Genomic DNA, 19,378 nt, shown 5'->3' on the forward strand with positions numbered 1-19,378 from the left:
GCTTTTCCTACCTGCCTTTACTGGGGAAGAACGCCCATCTGCGGGTTGAGGGTTCCTTCTGAACCTCAGTGTGGGGAGGGCTCTGAAGTAAGAGGATGTCTGGTGGGTCCTGAGCCGAGTGTTGCATTTGTCAGGGCCCCCAGGAGTCTGGTGGTGGCATTTACAGAGGCTGGGGGTCTAGCATCCCCACCCATGCAGGAGGCACAGACTGAGCACTTGGTAAAATGTTTCATTCAGTACGTCTTGTTTTCCTCCTAGAGTCAAGGCCGCAACACAGGGCTGGGGTGTGTGTGTGCGCGCGCGTGTGTGTGTGTGTGTGTGTGTGTGTGTGTGTGTGTGTGTGTCTGGGAGGGGGGAGGTGTGAACCTGCTTCCTCATGCCAGTTCTCTGGTTGGTTCTCCTGCGGGAGTGCCGCGAGGAAGCCGTCCTCTCCCCTGCAGATGGAGAGAAGGAAGAGAGCCCTCTGCCGTAGACTGCTGGGTGTAGCCCGTGGGTCCGGCTGTACAGCCAACGTTTGTGTATGTCCGTAGAACTCGGGTGACGCCCGTTGAGTTTACCACTCAGGGTGGTGGAGTCAAGTGAGCTGATTACAGGGAGAAGCGTTGTAATTTTCCCCAGCCAGTCTGGGGAGACCCGTCAAATCGCTACCCCTTTGAGGTCAAGCCCAAGCTCCCCAACATCCCCAAGCATTGCGCTAATACTAAGCACTTTCCCTGCCCTGGGCGGGAAGGGAAACAAAGGGGACACTGCCTGCCGTGCAGCACCATTGTTGAGGCCCCCGTCACCCTGGGCCTTCCAAGGCCAGCTCCTGCTGAGTCCTGTACGAGGCACACAGCCCGGTAGGCGCCAGACGGACGCGAGTGTCCGCAACGCTTCATTTGTCCAGGACTCCCGCGAGGGGCGGAGTTCCCTCCCTAGTCCCGGCCCAGGCCCAGAGAGGCGGGGTCCAGAGGACCCAAAGCCGGGGCGGCGCGGGAGTGCTTGCGTTCCGCCCCACTTTGCCCTCCCGGCTTGGAGCTTCCCCGGCGCGATGCGCTAGTCCGTGCCGTCCACCAGCTCGCACAGCATGTTCTCCAAAGACGTAATGCGCTGCTCCTGGGCCTGCACCTGCTCGCGCAGGGCCTTGATCTCCTCCAGCAGCGTCTCCAGGGTGTGCTGCTGTTGGACGCAGAGGACGGAAGAGGCGGCGTTGGGCGGGGTGCGGTAGGGGGATGTGAAGATTGGGCCTGGGTGGAGCAGGGCGGGGCCTTACCGACAAGGGGGCGTCGCTGGCTGACTGGCTGCGGCGGGGGCCGGGTGGCGGGCGCACGTCCAGGATGTTGCGCTTGGTGACCCGCAGCTCGCGGTGCTTGGGGGGCATGTAACCGTCCCTCAACGAGATGAGCACGGGTTCGGCGTCCTGGCCGGATAGCCATTCATCCGCTTCTAGGGCCGGTTCGGGGCCCGGCGTATCTGGGTAAAGGTCGTCTTGGAACAGGTCTGACTGCAGGTGTAGGGGAACACGAGAACGAGCAGGGTGCCAGGCCTGCTCCGCTCCTTTCCGCCTCGGAGCCCTGCCCAACCCCTCTCCCAGCCACTCACCTTGCGGGGCACAGTCATGATGATGGGTTCACACTTTCTTTCGTGCAACTTGTAGAACCTATAAGGGAGCGGGGATCGGCACACGCTCAGGCTCCGACTCCCTTAACTTTTGCCCGGGACCAAGGGGTTAGAGGCCAACACTTGCTGAGCGCCTACAATGCATTGCACTTTAAACACCCTCTGATGGGGTGTTTATCATCATTAAGAAACTGAAGTTCAGAGAATGTCAAGCCTGTAGCATTGGGTCTGGCACTGGAAACAAGCCCGTATGACACCCCCCACCCCCGAAAACCCACTATTTTCCAGAGACTACACTATTGGGGAAGCCCCCGAGTCTTCCCGGATGGGACCTGGGAACAGAAGCAGGTGAGCGGGAAGGGCAAGGCTGCTGACCGTGCAATCTCGCACTTGCTGACATCCAGTCCCCGCTTGGGCATGAAGCCCATGCCCCTCTGCGGCTCCTTGCTGCTGAACGTGTTCAGGTAATGCACGAACGGTGGTTCCTCGGTAATCTCAAAGTACCGAATGCTGCTGTCGCCCTGCAAAACCAGTCGGTTCGGAGATGCTGGGCGGGCCCCCGATATCTCGGTCCAGCCCCCTCTTCTCCCCTCCCGGCTGCGAGCACCTTGCCACACAGGTAGACGATGCTGGAGTCGGGATCGTAGAAGGGCAGTAGGACCCCGTTGCTTGTGTCCATCTCCTGCAGTGCCACTGGCTCCTCGAAGTTGTTCTGCCCGAGCACAGGAGGCGTGACCAGCCCTGTCCCGCTCGCCGTGCCGCTCTGGATCCCCTGAAGCTCCTTTACGCTTCGTGCCCTCCCCAAAACCCACGCATTCCCAAGGCAACTCTGGTGAAGAGAGCTGCAGACCCCACACCTGTACACCACTCTCGGTCCCCCGCACCTATATCCCCTGCACCGCCGCATGCAGTCACCGCAAACCACCCCCAGGGACTCGGCATCACCAGGCGGGGGCGCCAGCGTGGGCTCCTTCAGGCGACGCAGCAAAACTGGGCAGAGGGGTGGGTGTGAGGATGGCAGGCGCTGCAAAGAGGGCAGCAGCCTCCAGCCCTGTCCAGGTGGGCATGCCCTGCGGGTGGGGGGCGCCTGGCCCCTCTCCCGTGATGCCAGTCCCCGGGGCACACACCCCAAGCGTCCAGCTGCGTTACCGGGTCCCACAGGCCCAGCTCTCGCTGGCTCATGCGGGTGAAGCCCGTGGTGAAGATATGACCCTGGCGCGTGAAGACGGCCCTCATGGGCCTCATTCCCTCGTGGGCCGCAAACCTCTCCTGGGGGGAGGGGGAGACAGGGAGAGGCGTCACCCAGCTGCCTGCCCTGGGGAGCCTGGAGGGCCGGGCAACCAACTTGCTGACTTGGGTGTGGGGGGCGGAGACAAAAGGGGTCTTAAATATTCAGTTTCCTGGCGTCTCCTGGCTGGCCCCAGGCCTGGAGAGCGCGGGCCTCTCTCTGCAGATTCTGAGCCCTTAAGCGCCCTCAGAGCAGGGGATGCCTGCGGGCTTCCCAGGGGAGCAGAGAGGCGCTTCCCAGACGGGAGCTCCCCGCTCCGCTTCAGCTGTCTTGGGCGCGGGCCACGGCCTGAGAGAGCGCTCCCGGCTGACCCAGCGAAGGAGCGAGCGCGTGCGCCCGGCGCGGCCTGGCCTACCGGGTCCCAGAGCGCGAGTTGCCGCTCACTCATCCTGCTGAAGCCGGTGCTGAGTAGCTTCCCGTCTGCGGTGAAGACGGCCCGCAGCGGGCGGGCGCCCTCGTGAGGCCGGGCTCGCTCCTGCTCGCGGGGTTAGTGGGTTAGAGTGCCCGCCGCGCCGCCCCGCCCCGCTCCGCTCCCGCCGCGCCCGCCGCGCGCACTCCGCGCAGACGTGCACGTGCCCCGCGCATCCAGCGCCCCGCCTTAGGTTGAGGCTGGTGAGGCAGGTGCCGCCGCCCTCCCTGGACACCCAGCTGGAGCAAACAACGCGCGAGGGTTGCCTCCAATCTCCCGCCCAGCGGGTCAGCTAGGTTGGAAAGGGGCCTGCCCGCGAGCCAGTGTCAGGCTCAGGCGCCGGAAGATGGCGCTGGGTGCCGGCTGGGAGGAGAGGGGTCCGGGGGCGCAGGTTCGGTTCATGCAGGTCTGGTGGGAGGGTAGAGTTTGCAGCTTCTCCCCTCCTCAGTCACAAATCGAGCAGCCCTCCTCTGAGCTTCTGAGATGCAGGGGAGGGGAGGGAACAGGAGCGGGGCTGAGAATTGCGGGCTGGGGGCTTACTTAGGGCAGGGGCTGTGGTTGCAGACACGGCGGGGCAGGGCTGGTGTCTGGGGTTGAGGTGGAGGAGGTGAGAGCTGGGACGAGGGGCTCAGGGGGTTGTGGGTACAGAGGCCTGACAGCTGCTTCCTGGGGCAGGGGTCGGGACGTAGCCAGGCTAGACACTCACCGCCACCACCTGGCCCTTGCGGGGGTCGATGATGCGCAGGGTCTTGTCCTTGCAGGTGGTGGCTAGCAGCCTCCCGTTGCTGTTCCAGCACACGCTGTGGATGACGTCCGGGTGTATGTCGTCTAGACTCAGAAGCACCTCCCCAGTGCCCACGTTCCAGATGATGATCACATTGTCACCACCTGCCCAGAATGGCCAGGCACCGTCACCTGGCCCAGCCTTTGCCACTCCCCACACCCCCCAATCTACGGTAGGGACCCCTCCCTAGGCCCCCAGACCTGCACTGAGCAGGACATTCCGGGCAGTGGGGTGCCAGGAGAGGATGCCCACACGTTTGGAGTGGCCCTCGAGTGTGAGGATGGGTTCTGTAATGTTGCGCATAGGGGTATAGTCTGGAATCTGCCACACCTAGATAGAAGGAAAAGGCATACGGTAGGTGGGATGAGGAGCCCACTTTGTCACTCTGCTCTTCCCTTACTTCCCCCACCCCCCTTCCCCAGGGTCAAGTGCAGGACAAGATGTGATGCTGCCCACATGGGGCAGAAGCAGCTGGGAGCCAGGAGGTGGCACTGTCAGCTTTCCAGAGACCTGCCTACTCACACGAGCAGGGAGACTTCAAAGCACTGCCCCCCTGCTCTTCAGGCCCCAAGGTAGCCATGGCTAAAATTAGTCCTAAGCTCATCCTGGGAGGGGGCGGACACGTAGCTAAAAATAGCCTGGGAGCTGGACAGGGCAGGGCCCTGGAACTCAGCATCTCCCTCACCACCTTCTGCAACACAAGTGAGGCAGCCCTCCCTGCTTCCCCTGCCCAACAGCCCAGCAGCATCCACCTGGCTCCTACCATGATGGTGGTGTCATCTGAGGCACTGGCGATGACGTTGTCATTGTGTGGGCACCAGTCGATGTCCAGCACAGGGGCAGTGTGCCCAGTGACCAGTGGGTGGTTCTTATCCACTCGCCCTGTCTGCAGGGGTCAGAGAGGCAGATGTGGGGCCACTGTCCTGTGTGTTTTCAGGGGGTGGGGAGTGGATCTGTTTACATCTCAATTCTCTATTTTCTGTTTTCTCTTTGCAGAACCCACCCCCTTTCTGCTCTTCCAACCCCATCCGGCCTACTTCCTCTACTTCACGGAAGACAGAGTTGAAGTCATTTCACATCAAGGAATCAGACACAGAGAGGTAAGATAACTTAACCAAGGACACACAGCAAGATACTGGTAGAGCCAAGACTTGACTTCTTAGTCCAGTGCTCTTCTAAAAACATCTACTTGGAGGAGACTGTTCTTGGGCCTGTTCCCCCAACTGAAATGTCCATGGGAAGCCCCTGGTGGAATAGGTCAAGGTAAGATGCAATGCAGTGCTTGACAGTCCTTTCCTAGCCACAGTTGGCAGATCTCCCCCTTGTCAATGGCTTTACCTTGGAACCACAAGCAGCAGGCATTCCTTGTGCCTGCCGTCTCCCAACCTGAGCTGGGGCCCATCTATTTTTAATCTTTATGGTATGTTTGTGGGGGCTCTGAGGCCTTTGCAGGGGCTGGCATCAACCCAGACCAGGCGGTAGGGGAGAGGGGTGGCCGTGTGGCATTGGAATGGCACTTGTACTGGGGGAGGAGGTGGCTCCGGCTGAAATTTGAGCCCAGGGGATGATGTCCTTGGATGGTGTCTGCATTGTCCTGGAGTGAGTCACTGGCTATTGCCAGGCCTCATCCTGACCTCGCCACCTGTGGGGCCTCCCCTAACAAGGTGTAGGAGCCGGAATCCAGGTCAAGGTCATGCCTTGGGTGGCCATCCTGTGGGTAGAGATGGCTGAGGGGCTTGAGGCTACTCAGTAAAGGTGCTGGTCATTGCCTGGCCCCCATCCCTGGAGTAGAGGGGGCTCTGGCCTTATATGTCATGTCCCCTGGCCCTTTGCTCTCATTCTACCTCACTGCAAGAACCAGAATGGGGGAGATGGCCAAGAACTCCTTAGATAGAGCCTGACCCTGTCCTCAGTGTGCTGCTCCGGGGTGTGATTTAATCCAATGCTCACCCTGGGCTGCGTACAAAAATCCTGACACCAAAAACATAAGGGGTGTGGCATCAGGAGAGATAGGAACAGAATCTGGCCAGCTTCTGTCTCCACTGCTTCCCAACTATCCATCACCTGCTCCTGGTCCCTGCTGGGAACAGGGTGCTGCATGGAGAAGGGATGGGCTGTGAGTAGGTGGGGACCGATGTGATGCTGCTGTTCTAGGAGGGGTGACAGAGCCTCCCAATTGGTCCCTGAGTGATTGGGGAACAGGGAGCAGTCAGTCCACATAGACTGCCCTCCTGACTGAGGAATGGAACTAGGTGAGAACACAGGCGGCTATCAGGAGTCCCCAGGAGTCACAGCCAGTGTCCTCCACCTGCTTCCTTCCCCTCATCTCTCACCTTGGCCAGAGGCAGGACGATGAAGGCACCTCCACCTCCAGCCTCCACAATAATGGCCAGGAATTTGGGGTTGACGGCACAGAAGGAGCTGTCCCATGTGACCTTGGACACACGGATGTCCTCGTAGGCCTGGTCAGCCTTTGCCGCCTGTCCAAACACATGGCGGAACTTGCTCTGCCGAACCACGCGCCGGCTCATAGCTGGGGGCAGAGATGGAGGATCTCGGTGCCCAAATTTTGGTCCTTAGTCCCGTAGCTGTGGGAGGGAGGGAGGAAGAGTTGGGGGAGTGGCAAGTGAGAAGGGTTATCTGACCAAGAGTCAGCTATAAATTAATATAGAGTCTGGTCCTAGAAGCAGGGAGTTTTCTTCAAGGTGATGTATGGGAAAGTTCTTTGCTTAGTTCGAGGGGCTAGGATTTGGGGCCTGACTTCTCCTTAGAGAGCCAGGATGGGGGGACAGTGGAGCCTGACTGGGCCTGAAAGCTTCCTGGAAGTTGAAGTGGTTTGGGGAGGAGCCTCAATGCCAGGCTGCCCTCCCGCTGCCAGGCTTGTATGAGCATCTCTTCACGGAAGTGGTTTATCTCCCAGAGGCATCTCGTCCAGAATCAGAGGCTTTGGCTTAACGCCATTTGTGGGGCTAGGACTGCAGCCACTCAAGATCCTAAACTCAGCATCTGTGGCATAGTTTAGGTGGATGGGGTTTTGCCTTTTTCTAAAAATTTGCCAAGGAGAAGTTCCTCCTGTTAGCTCACCTGAGCTCTTCCTGCTACTGTTTTCATCAGTTTCCTCCCATGCTGTTGGTGGGGGGGACACAGTGTAAGGTGGATCTCTCCTCCTCCCACTTCTCTCTGCACTGGCTTCTCTAAGAGGCCCTCACCACTGTGTTCTGGCTTTTGCCGGCCATATTTCAGCCCCACTTCTCCTCTGGGTCCTCTCTCCTACTAAATTCTCTTGGGGGTGGGGTCCTCGACCCCCCTCCCCCCGGCTTAGAGCCAGATTTTCAGGCGTGGAGTGGGGAGGGCGAGGTGCCTTTTCTCCCGCTTGGGGCTTGAGCTAAGCTCTTCCCCAGGAGACACACCGAGCTCTTCCAAAGCCCCAGCGACTGACTCCAGCCCCTCCCCAGCCCCGGGCATCCTTGTGCCCTTCAAGACGCTTCTGCGGCTCCCGGCCTGAGGCCCGGCCTCCCCGCACCCTTCTCCGGCCTCCTGCCCTGGCGCTGCGTTCTTGCGAGACGAGGTGTCTGCGCCCTGCGGGCGCGCGGGCCGCTGTTCGGCCAAATATAGACACCAAGTCCGCCCAGCCCGGGACCGAATTTGGCGGCGGGTGGGGGGGAGGGGGCGCAGACCTCTGTCCCCTCCAGACACCCCGCCCGCTTCACTGGCTGCGGTGGCGGCGGTGGGGGGGGTGGGTACCTGGTCCTGAGCCGGCCGAGGGGCGCTCACGGTGCGACTTCTCTGCGGAGGGGGTTGGGGCTGCGCTGGGGACCAAGGGAGGCGTCAGGACACCGGAACTGCCTCTCGTGGTGTCCGCGGCGTCTGGGGCCCGGGCGTTCGGCTGCGCGCTCCGGCCGCTGCCTGCGACTCTCGGGGCCGGGCGTCGCTGCAGTCCCAGCTGCCGCTGCCATCAACCTGCGGAGGCGGACCTAGGGCAGGGGCGGGGTCACACAGGCCCCGCCCCCTCCAGCGGCGGGAAAGTCGAGTGCTGCAGACTCTGCGCGGCCAGTCCGCGGGCCTTCGAGAAGCGTCAAAAGTAATTCTGCGTGTGTGCGGCGGCTGTGCGCGCTCCTCCGCGCTCCGCGCCTAGCGGGTGGGCTGAGGAGGCCCAGGTTCCCAGACCCAGAGCTGGGCGCTGAGAGAGGGAGCCTACGAGGGGGCGCGCTCCCCTCAGAGCCGGCGGCCGAGCAAGATCAGATGCCTTCACGCTGCATTCCTGCTGCAATCACACTCCCAATTTAGACCATACCGGCGGGCCGGGGCTGTGGGACTGCACGTCCAGACACCCCTGAGGAGAGGTCCCGGAAGATGCTCTGGGGGCCCTTGGATGAGGGCCTAGGCTGGCCCAGGGCAGCTGTGAGGGTACCCGACAGGGGCCTGTGAATGTGACTGTTATTAATAGCAATAGCGACCACTGTCACTGTACTAGGCACTTCACCCCGTTAGAGAGGATTCCACGGAACAGGGCACAAAGCAGCCTAAAAACCGGTGATTTTTAGGGTGTGTGGGAGAAAAAAAAGTGAACACCAGGTTCAAGGGAAAGCGGCTGGCACGGGTCTTTTATTTTTTTTTAATAAATTTATTATTAATTTTATTTATTATTTTTGGCTGCGTTGGGTCTTCGTTGGGTGGGCTTTCTCTAGTGGACACGAGGCATGTGGGATCTTCCCGGACCAGGGCTCAAACGCATGTACCCTGCATTGGCAGGTGGATTCTTAACCACTGCACCACCAGGGGAGCCCTGGCACGGGTCTTTTAGACACTCAGCCTGACTCCTAAAGTCTTGAGGGCCTTGTTTGAATTGGTGCCCGACTGTGTTCCAGGGAAGCCCCTGCCCCCTCCCACTCCCTTCCAGACCCGCGGATCTGAGTATTGACCAGGGTTAAGGAGGAGACAAAAAGAAACCTGATCAGAATGCAGCCAGTGAAGAACTAGTCCCTGTAGCTGCTGTCTTTCCAGTGCTCACCCACTGCCTGGATTTCTTCCTTTGGATCATAAGGCCCTGGAGAGCAGCAGGGGACCGGTTATTACTTCTCACTCTCCAGGACACACCTGGAAATCAATGGAACACAGCCTTCCAGAGGGTAGAGATTAGCACTGGGGGTAAAGGGAGGGAAGGTGGTGGGAACCTCAAAGGCCCTCACAAGGCTTGTTTCTCAGGAAGAGTCCAAGTATTCAGTGGCTTGTGGGGATCAGAACCAGAAACTGTTACAGGTGCCCCAGAAATAATTATGGCATTGGTGGGGGTGGGGGGATGAGGGTAGATGAGGAATCTCCCTTTTACCTGAAGATTCCAGGCACATGATTAGGAGGAAAAGACCTGAGTGACTCAGTAGCTCCTTAATAACAATAGCTAGACACTGTACTAAGGGCTTTACACATATTAATTCCATTCTGATACTAGTCTTCTGAGATGGGTACCATTATTACCCCTATTTTACAGGTGAGGAAACTGAGGCACAAAGAGGTTAAATAGCTTTTGCATCACTCAACTGGTAGGTAGTACAGCTGAGATTCTTACCCAAGAGGTCTGGTGTCTGTGTCCAGCTTTTCAGCACCATGCATTTTTGTCTCTCCCTGAAGGCCACCTTATCTCACAAGTGCTGATATTGAGAGATACGCTTGTGGCACAGAGGAAAGGATGCCTATACTGATTACAAAGCTGGAGTTTCAGCCGTTGCTCAGTCACCCTATTTTTTCAGCTCTTCTGGGCTGTAAAGCGAAAAGGGCTGGGTCAGGTGCTTTTCAAGTCTGCACCACTTGTTGGCAGAGAAGGGATTTGACATGCTGTCTCCTACCCTGAAACGGCAGTTTTTCTTCTCCCATCTCCTTTTCTCCTCTTTAAAGAGAGCCAGGTACTCCATTCTAGAGGTAAGGGTCTGGGACTAGGAAGCAGGAATCCTTTCTTTCCCTCCCTCCCTCCCATCCATGTTTGGCTGCGTTGTGTCTTAGTTGCTGCACGCGTGTGGTACGTGAGCTTCTCATTGTGGTGGCTTCTCTTGTTGCAGAGCACGGGCTCTAGGCATGCGGGCTTCAATACTTGTGACACACGGGCTCAGTAGTTGTGGCTCGCAGGCTCTAGAGCGCAGGCTCAGTAGTTGTGGCGCATGGGCTTTGTTGCTCCACGGTATGTGGGATCTTCCCGGACCAGGGCTCGAACCCGTGTCCCCTGCATTGGCAGGCGGATTCTTAACCACTGCGCCACCAGGGAAGCCCAGAAGCAGGAATCCTTCAATCCATTCTGCCTTCAGTTCCATGACCTGGGTGGGGGGGGTGGTTGCTCTCCAGGTCCAAGAGCAGGAACTTACAGGTGTTGTTTAGAGCTGACATGGCTCAGCCCTGCCCTCTAGCCTTCTTCTGGCTGCCAAGGCCTGGCAGAGCTGGGGGTAGGTGGAGCCAAGGCACAAAGAGCCAATCAGTGGAAGAAGCTACTTGGACTTGGTGCTTTCCCTTGCTGTTATCCATTTGAACTGTTACCCATCTGAATAGCAATCCATAAAAGATAGGCATAGACTTCATCTTTCATAAAGCCGTTTTCTGGAAGAGGTGGCCTGGCAACTTAGACATGATTTGGTCCATTTGCTTTGGCTAGAAAGCCATGACCGATCAGGGTCAGGGACTCCAGGCACCCCTAGAATATTTTGTGAAATGACCTTGCCTTCACCATCATGCACTCTGGCACTCCAGCCAGAGACCAGTGGTGTACCCATCTCATTTGATATGGACGATCCAGACTGAAGCAGGCTGACTTAATTTTAGTTCAAGGCAGTGTTTTCTCTGGAAACTGAGCTTTCCCTAGATAGTAGGGCTGCTTTATATGTGATGAGTGGCACCACTAAATATCTCATGATGGGTCTGTGGAGGGGTGGGAGAAGTGGAGACCCCTCCCCCCAGCCTGTTTTTGTTTGTTTGTTTTTGTTTTTGGCCATGCCGCAGGGCTTGCGGGATCTTAGTTCCCTGACCAGGGATTGAACCCGCGCCCTCGGCAGTGAAAGCACGGAGTCCTAACCACTGGACCACCAGGGAATCCGCACCGCCCCGCCCCGCGCCCGTTTTAGGGAACTGCTCTTTGGCCCCATCTCTCTTCCTCTACCACTGACATCAAGTGCTTTTCTTCTCTTCTAATGATGGGAGAGGGTTAAGCTTTTACTTCTTTGGAAAGTCACGCCCTGTTTCTAGAAACCTTTCAGTGAACTGAGGTGCCTTGTGCCGAAAGCTTGTGAACTCTATCTTGTTAATGTCGAGAGTTCACCTACCCAAGAAATCCAGTCTCTGCTGGGGCGCGTCACGGCAGCTGTCCCAGAACACTTTGTACCACAGATGGTGGCGGAATTTTGGTCCCTTTGCTTATTCATTCTCCTAACGTTCAGGTGGTGGCTTTGGCAAGAGCCTCTTTGACCAGGCAAGTTCCCAGCGTGGTCACTTGATTGGAGCCACACTGTCTGAAATAATCTTTAGTGATCCCATTTCCCATTCAGTCTTCATTTTGTGAGAGGTAGAAAGTTATATTTTTTCCCAGAGCTCAGCTCTCTCCTAAGGGAGGGAGATCAATCAATGGGAATTGCATCATGTTTACCATCAGTGTTCTCTTCCAGTCCCTCCACCTTTAAGCAACCCCCTCTTTTGTTGCACTTGATCAAGTACACGTTTCATCTTCAAAATAAAAATTTATTCAATCTGTAACAAGAACATTGAATCTGCACATTTGCGCACAAGTTCACATTTAAAAACAGCGGAGCACATCAGTAATAAAAAAACCTATGATACAAGTGGAACATCCCAACCACCAGGAAGATTAAGGAAGGAGATGAGACCACTCTTTATATTCTGCTTCAAACGCCTCAAAAAGGTCCCAGAGGTTCCAGGGAGCACCTGCTTTATTTAATAAAATGTGAGCATAAAAGTTTGGGGTGGCCTGGGGCAAAGGTAACAGTCAGTGGGAGAGTCTTTTGGACTTGTTTTCTACATTTAGAACAAGTCCTACAAAATTAAAGTAGAAAGAAAGAAAAGGCACCTTAAGCTATGCCAAGCAAACCAAATTCCAATAAAACATAAAAACCAAACAGTTCCCTGTGGATTTACTGATTGGGAAACATTTCAGGGCCAGTTACCCAGCTTCCAGACTGGGTCATCAGCTTGAGTTAAGCCCTGGGTATTAGCTCTCCATGTGTGCACAGGATGCTGCCACCAGTGTTGCTGTGAGGACACAGATGGCAGCACTAGTCGTATACCCCTTGGGACATCTTCAAGCTGATGAGGGATGATTCCAGTTTAGAAATCCTGTCCCAGATCTCTGGGGCACTGAGAAAGTGAGGCTGGTTCTCTTTTCATAGCAGGAGCCAGGCGCAGGCACCCTCCACTTCCAGGCCAGAAAAGTACAGAAGCACCTTGCAATAGCTCTCCATGGCATCAAGGGACCCCAAGCCCTGGAGAAGGGTTAGGAGTGTGCAGCTTCCTGCTTTGGTAGCAGGAGGCTTTTTCCTGATATAGCCGTCGGATGAGTCACGGCAGCAAATACACTTATGCCTAATACATGCCTTAATCTTTTAGTTTGGAAGGGAAAACAAATCCAAGATGTTTTTAAGTTGGATTGGTGCTGAAATAGCTAAAATTTCATCTCATCTACCATCAAAAAGCAAAACAAAATTAGACAAAAACGACACTAGCCATTCACCATTACAACCATCACTATAAGACACACCATCACTGAGGAAATGATGAATATTTCCATACAGAGTGTTGGATGGGAGTGCAAGACACAGATGGAAGTCAGCTCCAGGTTTTCCCCACTTACCCATAAGGCTGACCTTGCTCAGTGTGAGGACTCACAGGATGGCCAGGGCTGGGTGCCTGGAGGAGGAATCTGAGCGGCCATCAAGAGGATGCACGTTTTAATATTCACAATGTAAACAAAATATCCACAAACAGTTCAAAAAAGCCAAAGAATGGCTTTATTTAAAAAATTTAAAATGCCCTTGAAAGAGACCCTTTTTGCATAATGCTTTCTTAAAAAAAAAAATAGAGAGAGAGAGAAACAGTTCCCACAAAAACATCTTTACCAAACATGGCTAGATCACTTCAGAACTGAAATCCTCAGATGGAACAAATGAAGATTTCTGTGAGCTGCTATGTCTCAGAAGCTTCAGGTCTATCCAAGAGCCATCTGTCTGGGGCCCTTTAGCAGGAGGGGACCTCAGAGCCTGGGCTGTCATCCTCAGGCTGTCCTTGGGGCTCTTGGTAGTTCCCAAAATGAGAAAGAGGAAATACCAGTTGGGATAAAGGTACAGAACCAGGAAAATGCTAGATAAAGAGCCTGAAATGTTAGGAATGATCCTAAACATTCGGAATCTGAAAGGCAACCAAAATGAGGAGAGATGAGTATTACTACACTACTGTACTGTGTATCTGCTATAGTACAAACTACTCCTAAGTGTTTCTAAAATCAAAAAAGGGGTTTCTCTCCTTCCTACTGACCAGGTAACCATCCAGATTACAGCTCAAAATCTGTGTGCTCCTGGGGCTTTTATCCCATGCACCACAGTGTTACTTTTTACACACACACACACACACACACACACACACAACCCCTCCAGAATAATTCTGAGTCAGACTATGATGGTTTTCAAAATAAAGAGAGGCACTGAGCGAGAGGTCCAAACTTTTCCTACTCATCTCTGTCAATCTACCAGAACTGCTGTTTCGGGTCTGGCTTTTCCATGAACAGAAAAGGGAAACAGGCCACCTGAGATTATCCATTTGAAGAGAATAAAGTGTAGAAAGTTCTTGATAGGCCGTCATGTACTTCCCCTGGACAGTGCTCAGCTACATAAATAGCACAAGAACACTCGGTTTTGGGAGTCTGAGGGCTGGCAAAACCCTATGGCATGGCTGAATTACAGACCTTGTGTAGAGAATGTTTATTTAGGCAGGTAAATTAAATGATAAAAAGTATAATTATTAAAAAAAAAAGGCAGAGCAAGACCTCCTCTACTCTTTAAAAAAAAAAAAAGGTTTTGTTTTTCTTCACAGCGTTTGAGGTTCCTCCACTCCCAATCTTTGTTGTTCTTTAATGCAGTGAGAGTGAGCATTAAACACAGTGGCCGGGAAAAGAAGAGAGAACAGTGCAGCACTGTCGACCCTGTGTGTACTTCTTAATGTGAGGGATGTCACCATCTCAAGGGATTAACTGAGTGGACGCTACTCTCTTAACCTCCATGCAAAGCCTCCTCTTCCCACCCCTGCCACAGTTTCCTCTCCTTTCGCCAACATATTGGTGATGGAACTGCCTCAACAAGAAAGGGCAGTTTAGATGGATGAGCCCTGGAAATTCATAACCCTGTCCTGCAAGCCTCCTCACACTGGAACATGCCACCAAGTAAAACATTTTACAACACATTAAATATCCTGGAGCCACAAAGCTGTGTGGATGACACATTTGAACATTTAAGGAAACTATTTAGGGACAGCACAGGTACATATCATTACTACACCATAAAAACACTTAAGAGCAGGAGGTTTCTGTCCAATCTGCCTCCTGGCAGTGATGTCAGACCCAACTACGGCCTCCACCCGGCAACTGGATTCACAGCTCCTCTTGAACACGTACAAGTGGCCTCAGTCCACCTTTTCTCTCTCCTTTGGGTCACCATACCACCTGTCCTCATCGAACTCTGGCCTCTGACATCACTTTGACAGTCTGTGCATCTTTTTCCTCTAAGTGCTGTGATGAACCCCAAACCTGAATCTTAGGTCTGTGCTCGGTCAACCTCTCAGCAATGGGGACAACCACCAAAGCAAACAGGAAGCAAATTTGCAAACCTCTTCAGTTTTGATGAGCTGCAGTGGTGTTCCATTCCAAGCTAAATATGTTTTCTGTAAGAAGCTGAAATAGGCTTGTTTACGGCAGGTGCTCCTGTGTTAAGGACCTCCACAATAGCAGCAAAGCAACAGCATCCTAAACGCGGTCATTTAAGGGTGCCTGCCCTTGGCCGAGGCCTCCCTGCAGCCCTTCAGCCTAATCCATTAGGAGCTTCCACCCTGGGCAGCGGTAACACTCACATATACTCCCTGGCTCTGGTTCAGCTAGTGGTGAACAACGTTCTGGGATTTCAGTCTCAAAGAGAAATCAGCCTTCAGTCAAACTGTGATCTAATGGGAGCCTTTAGGGGTTTCTCTGAGGAGGAAGTTACTAACGCATAATTTGGCAGGAGCTGGTGATTAGAAGTCTCCATTTTAAAAAAAACCACCATCAATATATACTCTGCAGATTCCTACCAACACCCATCAGTCTTATTTCTGTGGTGTCCGTATGTTTTCCAGTTGCAGCTTTACTATTTCTTAAAATGGATAAGTCAAAAAGACCCTACAACATACAACATTAACAACAAAACAATGTAAGAAAGTGACAACATTATGTACATAAGTACTGTGTATAAACTAGAGAAATGACAAATCTTCCAGGAAAAGGAAAAAAAAAACTTATGTCAAGTGTTAACAGTGATAATATTAAAAAGAAAACTTTGCATTCAATGGAGGTTATACATACGTAATGTAACAATTCAAATACCTACAAAATTAAAAAAAATAGGCAGCACTGGGAGAAACAGCATGAGGGAGGAAAATAAATCGGAAAAAATATGGCCATTAAACTTAGAAGGCCCACAGAATTATTCAAGTAACGAAAGGGTTAAAACCCTACATATGTATTCATTTTACAAGAACACACTGACTTTTAATTGCTGTTTTTCAAACTTGTCCCTATTGTGTTTTAGTTGGGAGAATGCTGCAGGGCACATTTCCAGGGGATGCGGGGTGGGGTGGGGTAGGATGACCACCTGTGTGGAGCCCGTCCACCTGGAAGATACTGGGCAGTGGTGGCCTCTCCACCCCCAATTTCACCTCCTTCTCTTCTTCTGCTTTCCTCTAGAGAGGACCTCTCAGAAATCCTTTGGAGTTCATTTTAAATTTAATAAAATTCTTTGCTTGGGGTAAAAAAGTATTTGCTTGATAAGTTTACAAAGCCAGCCAATTATCATGCCTTTTTGTAATGATACACTCTGGAGACCAGGAAAATGAATTCTGGAAGACCCTCTTTGAGAGCAAAGCAGAACCTGCCCATTTCGGCAACTCCAAGGGGCTGGGGCTGGGGCTGGGGCCCAAGTCTGAGAGCATGCTGATGTTGGGCTGCCCCCTTCAGTGAATCCAATGCATCAGGTCTGGAGACCTAACCATCATCACACAGGCCTGGGGCAGCATTTCCAATTCCCAGCTTCAACCCCACCTTCCCCATCTGCTTCCTTCCTCAATCAAGCAAGCATGCCTTCCCTCAGGGAGCAAAATGAGGAGCAGGTGGCAGTAGACTGAAAAACAGCAATTTGCCTTTGATAAAGGTGTTCTTTGAAAATGAGTATTCTTTGAGGTTTGCATTTTCCAAAAATAAAAAATGATAAAATGGTCTTGCCGTCCAAATCAAACTCTCTCTCTCTCTCACACACACAGAGGAAAAAAACCAAACCCTGCATGCGCCAGGAACAGTAAAATGACCAAAGTATTATAAAATTAACCAATAAAGTGCATGTTCCTTACATATTACACCTGCCCCTTTTACAAACATTTCTTTCAGAAAGTCACATGTAGAGGCTCAGAATCACATGGTATTATAGAAGGGGTTGGTTGTCCGTTTTTTATCATTTGCTTTTTTCAGTCTCCTTAGGGGGTGAGTTCTGCCGTGCTGCTGACGGGGCACTACAGCCAGCCCTGGAGCTGGGCCTGCACCCTGCAGTCCCTGGGTCTGTACCAAAGGAAGGCCTCCTTCAGAACTAGTCAATTCAGGTCCTGCCCTGGGGAGCAAACACTGCTGACTGGAACCAAATTCTTTGGCATACTGTACAAGGGGCCTCTCCACCGGCTTGCTCTGTGCGATACACTCTGTTGTTTTGAGTTGCTCTATGAACCACTTGGTGGGCTCTAGGTTCTGGGGAGCATCTGGGTTTTCTGGGGGCTCCTGGGCCTCCATTCCCGAGCCCATTCTGAGGAAGGGCTGAAGCAGTTTGAGATGAGGGGACTCAGAGCAGATAGGCCCCCTCTCCGGTAAACAGTCTTTACAGAGGTCCAGGTAACCTAACTTGGCGAGGGAAGCTGAACGCCTCATTTGCGATGGTTTGGGGAGCCCTACCTGGGAAATCTCTCGGGACTCGATTTCTTTAGCGCGTTCCTTCACCCCACTGGGGCTGTGACTGAGACCCTTTATACCATCACTACTAGGGCTGTGTGGGAGCTGACAGGCTACAGGTGATGGGTCCAGTTTTTCTTGCTGCTCCCCAACACTGTCACCGAGTCTGCTAATTAAACACAGGTCTTCACTACTTACCTGGGAGCCCTGATATGGCACTCCACTGCCCCTGGAGAGGGGGCCCTCCTGACTTTCCTCCCAGCTGCCCTTCTCCACAGAGGGCTCATTGTCTGTGGTGCTGCTTTGCTCTGTGAAGCCTTCCAGGTGAACCACCGTCTGGGGATGCAGGTAAGCCAAGCTGGCACCAAGTACGTGGGCTGAGTGACTGACAGAAGGCGCTGCCGTCTCCAGGGCAGCTGCTGGGCTGTTGCCCCCGTCTCCAGGGCTGCTCAGGGTGGGGGCTGGGTGGGCGGGCCTGCCGTGCTCAGGCTCGGGAGAGGAAGAGTGAGGCAGAGGTAGCGCTCTGGGGTGCAGAGAAGCCTGGTCGGGGCTCAGTGTCCGGTTCAGATTTTCATCCAGTGCACAGAGGACAGTAACGGACTCCTCCACTTTCACTTTCCTCAGTCCCTGCTCCCCACTCTTTTCGCTGGTGGCTGTTTCCCCCTCTGGCCCGTGATCAGGTGTCGTGACTGTGTGGGTGTATTCAATGATTTCTATCTTCTTGGGAAGAGGCAGAGGGACTGCTGGTGTCTCAGGTCCCTGGCATGAGACCGAAGTCCTCTGCTCCTTCAGGACTCCTTCCTGCTGTGTTCTGGGACCTGACCCTGGGCACTTCTGAGGAGCTGGCAACGGGAGAGACTCCGGCAGCTCGGGTGCTGGAACGATGGCATGCTGCTCAGAATGGGGTAGGGAGCCAGCCTCAGACCCACTGCATTTCCCTTTGCCCTTGCTCGTCTCTGGTTCCCTGGGGACAAATGCATGTTCTAGGGTGGCTTCATCACTCCTCCCTTTTGATGCCAGATCTGCCATAGAAGAATCATTCTTGGAATTCTTACGAGTGGACAACGAGGCACAAGCAGGGGCAGCACCGTACTGCTCCTGCTCCTGCCGCAAGCGCTCCTCAAACTCCAAGGTGGCTCGCCTCACGGACCCGGGGCACCACTTGGCACCTGGGGGCATCCCTGGGCCCCAGAGCTCTGGTTCCCCCTCAGCTGGTTCCTCTTCTTCCAACTCTGTGGTGGATGAGTGTGCCACTGGGCACCCTTCTGGCTCCCACTTCCCTGAGTCTTTGGCTAGTTCAGGCTGGGCTGTGCAGGAACCTCCACTCTGCTCCAGATTTCCAGGTTTGTTCTCTGCGGCTTGGGCCCTCTCAAGGGGCAGCTCATGGACGATGTGCTTCTTTGGTGTATGGCATGGAATGGCTAGGATGTCGCCTTTCACTTGAATCTGTCCAACTCCTTGACTGATGGATTCAATCTCAGTGACGATTTCTTTGACTGAAATTGCATTTTCTGAGTGAGACTGCATGAAGATGTCTGGACTGACCAGTTCTGAGATTGCCTAAGAAGAGAAAACCGTGAGATGGTTATGGCAAACTGTAATCTAATTGAAAATGCCAGATTTTTTGCTTACTAATCCTCTGATCCAGGAGAACCTTCTGGCTCTCTGAGGACACAAATCATGGAGTGCCTGGGACTGTCCTCTGCCTGGGGTTGTATTCTGTTCTGTCGTACAAGAAAAAACCGGATTCATCAAAGGCAGAGATACAAAATTAGTCATAGGTTGTGTCACTGTCTAGTAAACTTGTGTTCTGTTGACTCAAATAGGATTCTAATCCAGTATCTTGCTCCAAAAGTAAACAGCAAGTAGCCTTGGAGGCTCCTATAATCCTTATTTTCCTAAGACCATGAGCCTTCAGGATTTAGGCCATACTGGGGTAAATGAAACCTTTCCTCTCTAGCCTATCCCCTTCCAGTTTGATCCTAACTTGGTTCAAGGGGAAGAGTTCCACTGAAGGGCTCAGTGGCCACCTTAAATATGCCCAGTGTTAGAGGAAGCTGGATGTCTGATTTGGAGACTCCC

At 53.7% G+C, this 19,378-nt stretch overlaps 2 protein-coding genes across 10 annotated transcripts in view; both read right to left on the reverse strand.

Annotated features, from left to right (window-relative positions):
- Window positions 1-2: 2 nt before the first annotated feature.
- On the reverse strand, window positions 3-9,128 carry CORO6 (coronin 6). 5 transcript variants are annotated; one of them, XM_027130520.1, is made up of 12 exons: window positions 9,031-9,128; window positions 7,825-8,603; window positions 6,414-6,668; window positions 4,844-4,966; window positions 4,281-4,410; window positions 4,003-4,184; window positions 2,727-2,868; window positions 2,207-2,589; window positions 1,975-2,120; window positions 1,582-1,639; window positions 1,253-1,483; window positions 3-1,158 (listed from the first exon to the last, which is right to left on the reverse strand). In XM_027130520.1, the coding sequence occupies exons 3-12, from the start codon at window positions 6,609-6,611 to the stop codon at window positions 1,036-1,038; spliced, it is 1,716 nt and encodes a 571-aa protein (XP_026986321.1). In that variant the 5' UTR covers window positions 6,612-6,668; window positions 7,825-8,603; window positions 9,031-9,128; the 3' UTR covers window positions 3-1,035. The 5 variants fall into 5 exon arrangements, with proteins under 5 accessions (XP_026986321.1, XP_026986320.1, XP_026986324.1 ...); XM_027130519.1 differs by lacking the exon at window positions 9,031-9,128 and having other exon boundaries at window positions 2,207-2,868; window positions 4,003-4,096; window positions 7,825-8,712; XM_027130523.1 differs by lacking the exons at window positions 4,003-4,184; window positions 4,281-4,410; window positions 4,844-4,966; ... (1 more) ...; window positions 7,825-8,603; window positions 9,031-9,128 and adding an exon at window positions 3,272-3,743.
- A 545-nt stretch (window positions 9,129-9,673) lies between these two features.
- SSH2 (slingshot protein phosphatase 2) overlaps window positions 9,674-19,378 on the reverse strand; it is a 247,840-nt gene continuing 238,135 nt past the window's right edge. For 4 of the 5 annotated variants that reach the window (XM_027130496.1, XM_027130499.1, XM_027130497.1 and 1 more), the window contains one exon: window positions 11,773-18,856. In XM_027130496.1, the coding sequence (XP_026986297.1) occupies window positions 16,772-18,856 (2,085 nt within the window). In that variant the 3' untranslated portion in view covers window positions 11,773-16,771. Of the gene's footprint in view, window positions 9,838-11,772; window positions 18,857-19,378 lie in introns of those variants that run through there. The other variant, XM_027130501.1, reaches the window with a different exon arrangement.

Source organism: Aethalodelphis obliquidens, unplaced genomic scaffold (assembly GCF_003676395.1).
Source record: "Aethalodelphis obliquidens isolate GAN/ISIS:26980383/991018 unplaced genomic scaffold, ASM367639v1 scaffold38, whole genome shotgun sequence".
In the NCBI taxonomy this organism is placed as follows: Eukaryota; Metazoa; Chordata; class Mammalia; order Artiodactyla; family Delphinidae; genus Aethalodelphis; species Aethalodelphis obliquidens.

Coding starts and splice junctions, on each gene's coding strand:
- CORO6 (XM_027130519.1), bottom strand. CDS start 6,574: ATGTGTTTGGACAGGCGGCAAAGGCTGACCAGGCCTACGAGGACATCC. Junction 4,967..6,413: donor TCGTCCTGCCTCTGGCCAAG/GTGAGAGATGAG, acceptor TGACCCCTGCAG/ACAGGGCGAGTGGATAAGAA. Junction 1,640..1,974: donor AGCAAGTGCGAGATTGCACG/GTCAGCAGCCTT, acceptor GCTCCCTTATAG/GTTCTACAAGTTGCACGAAA.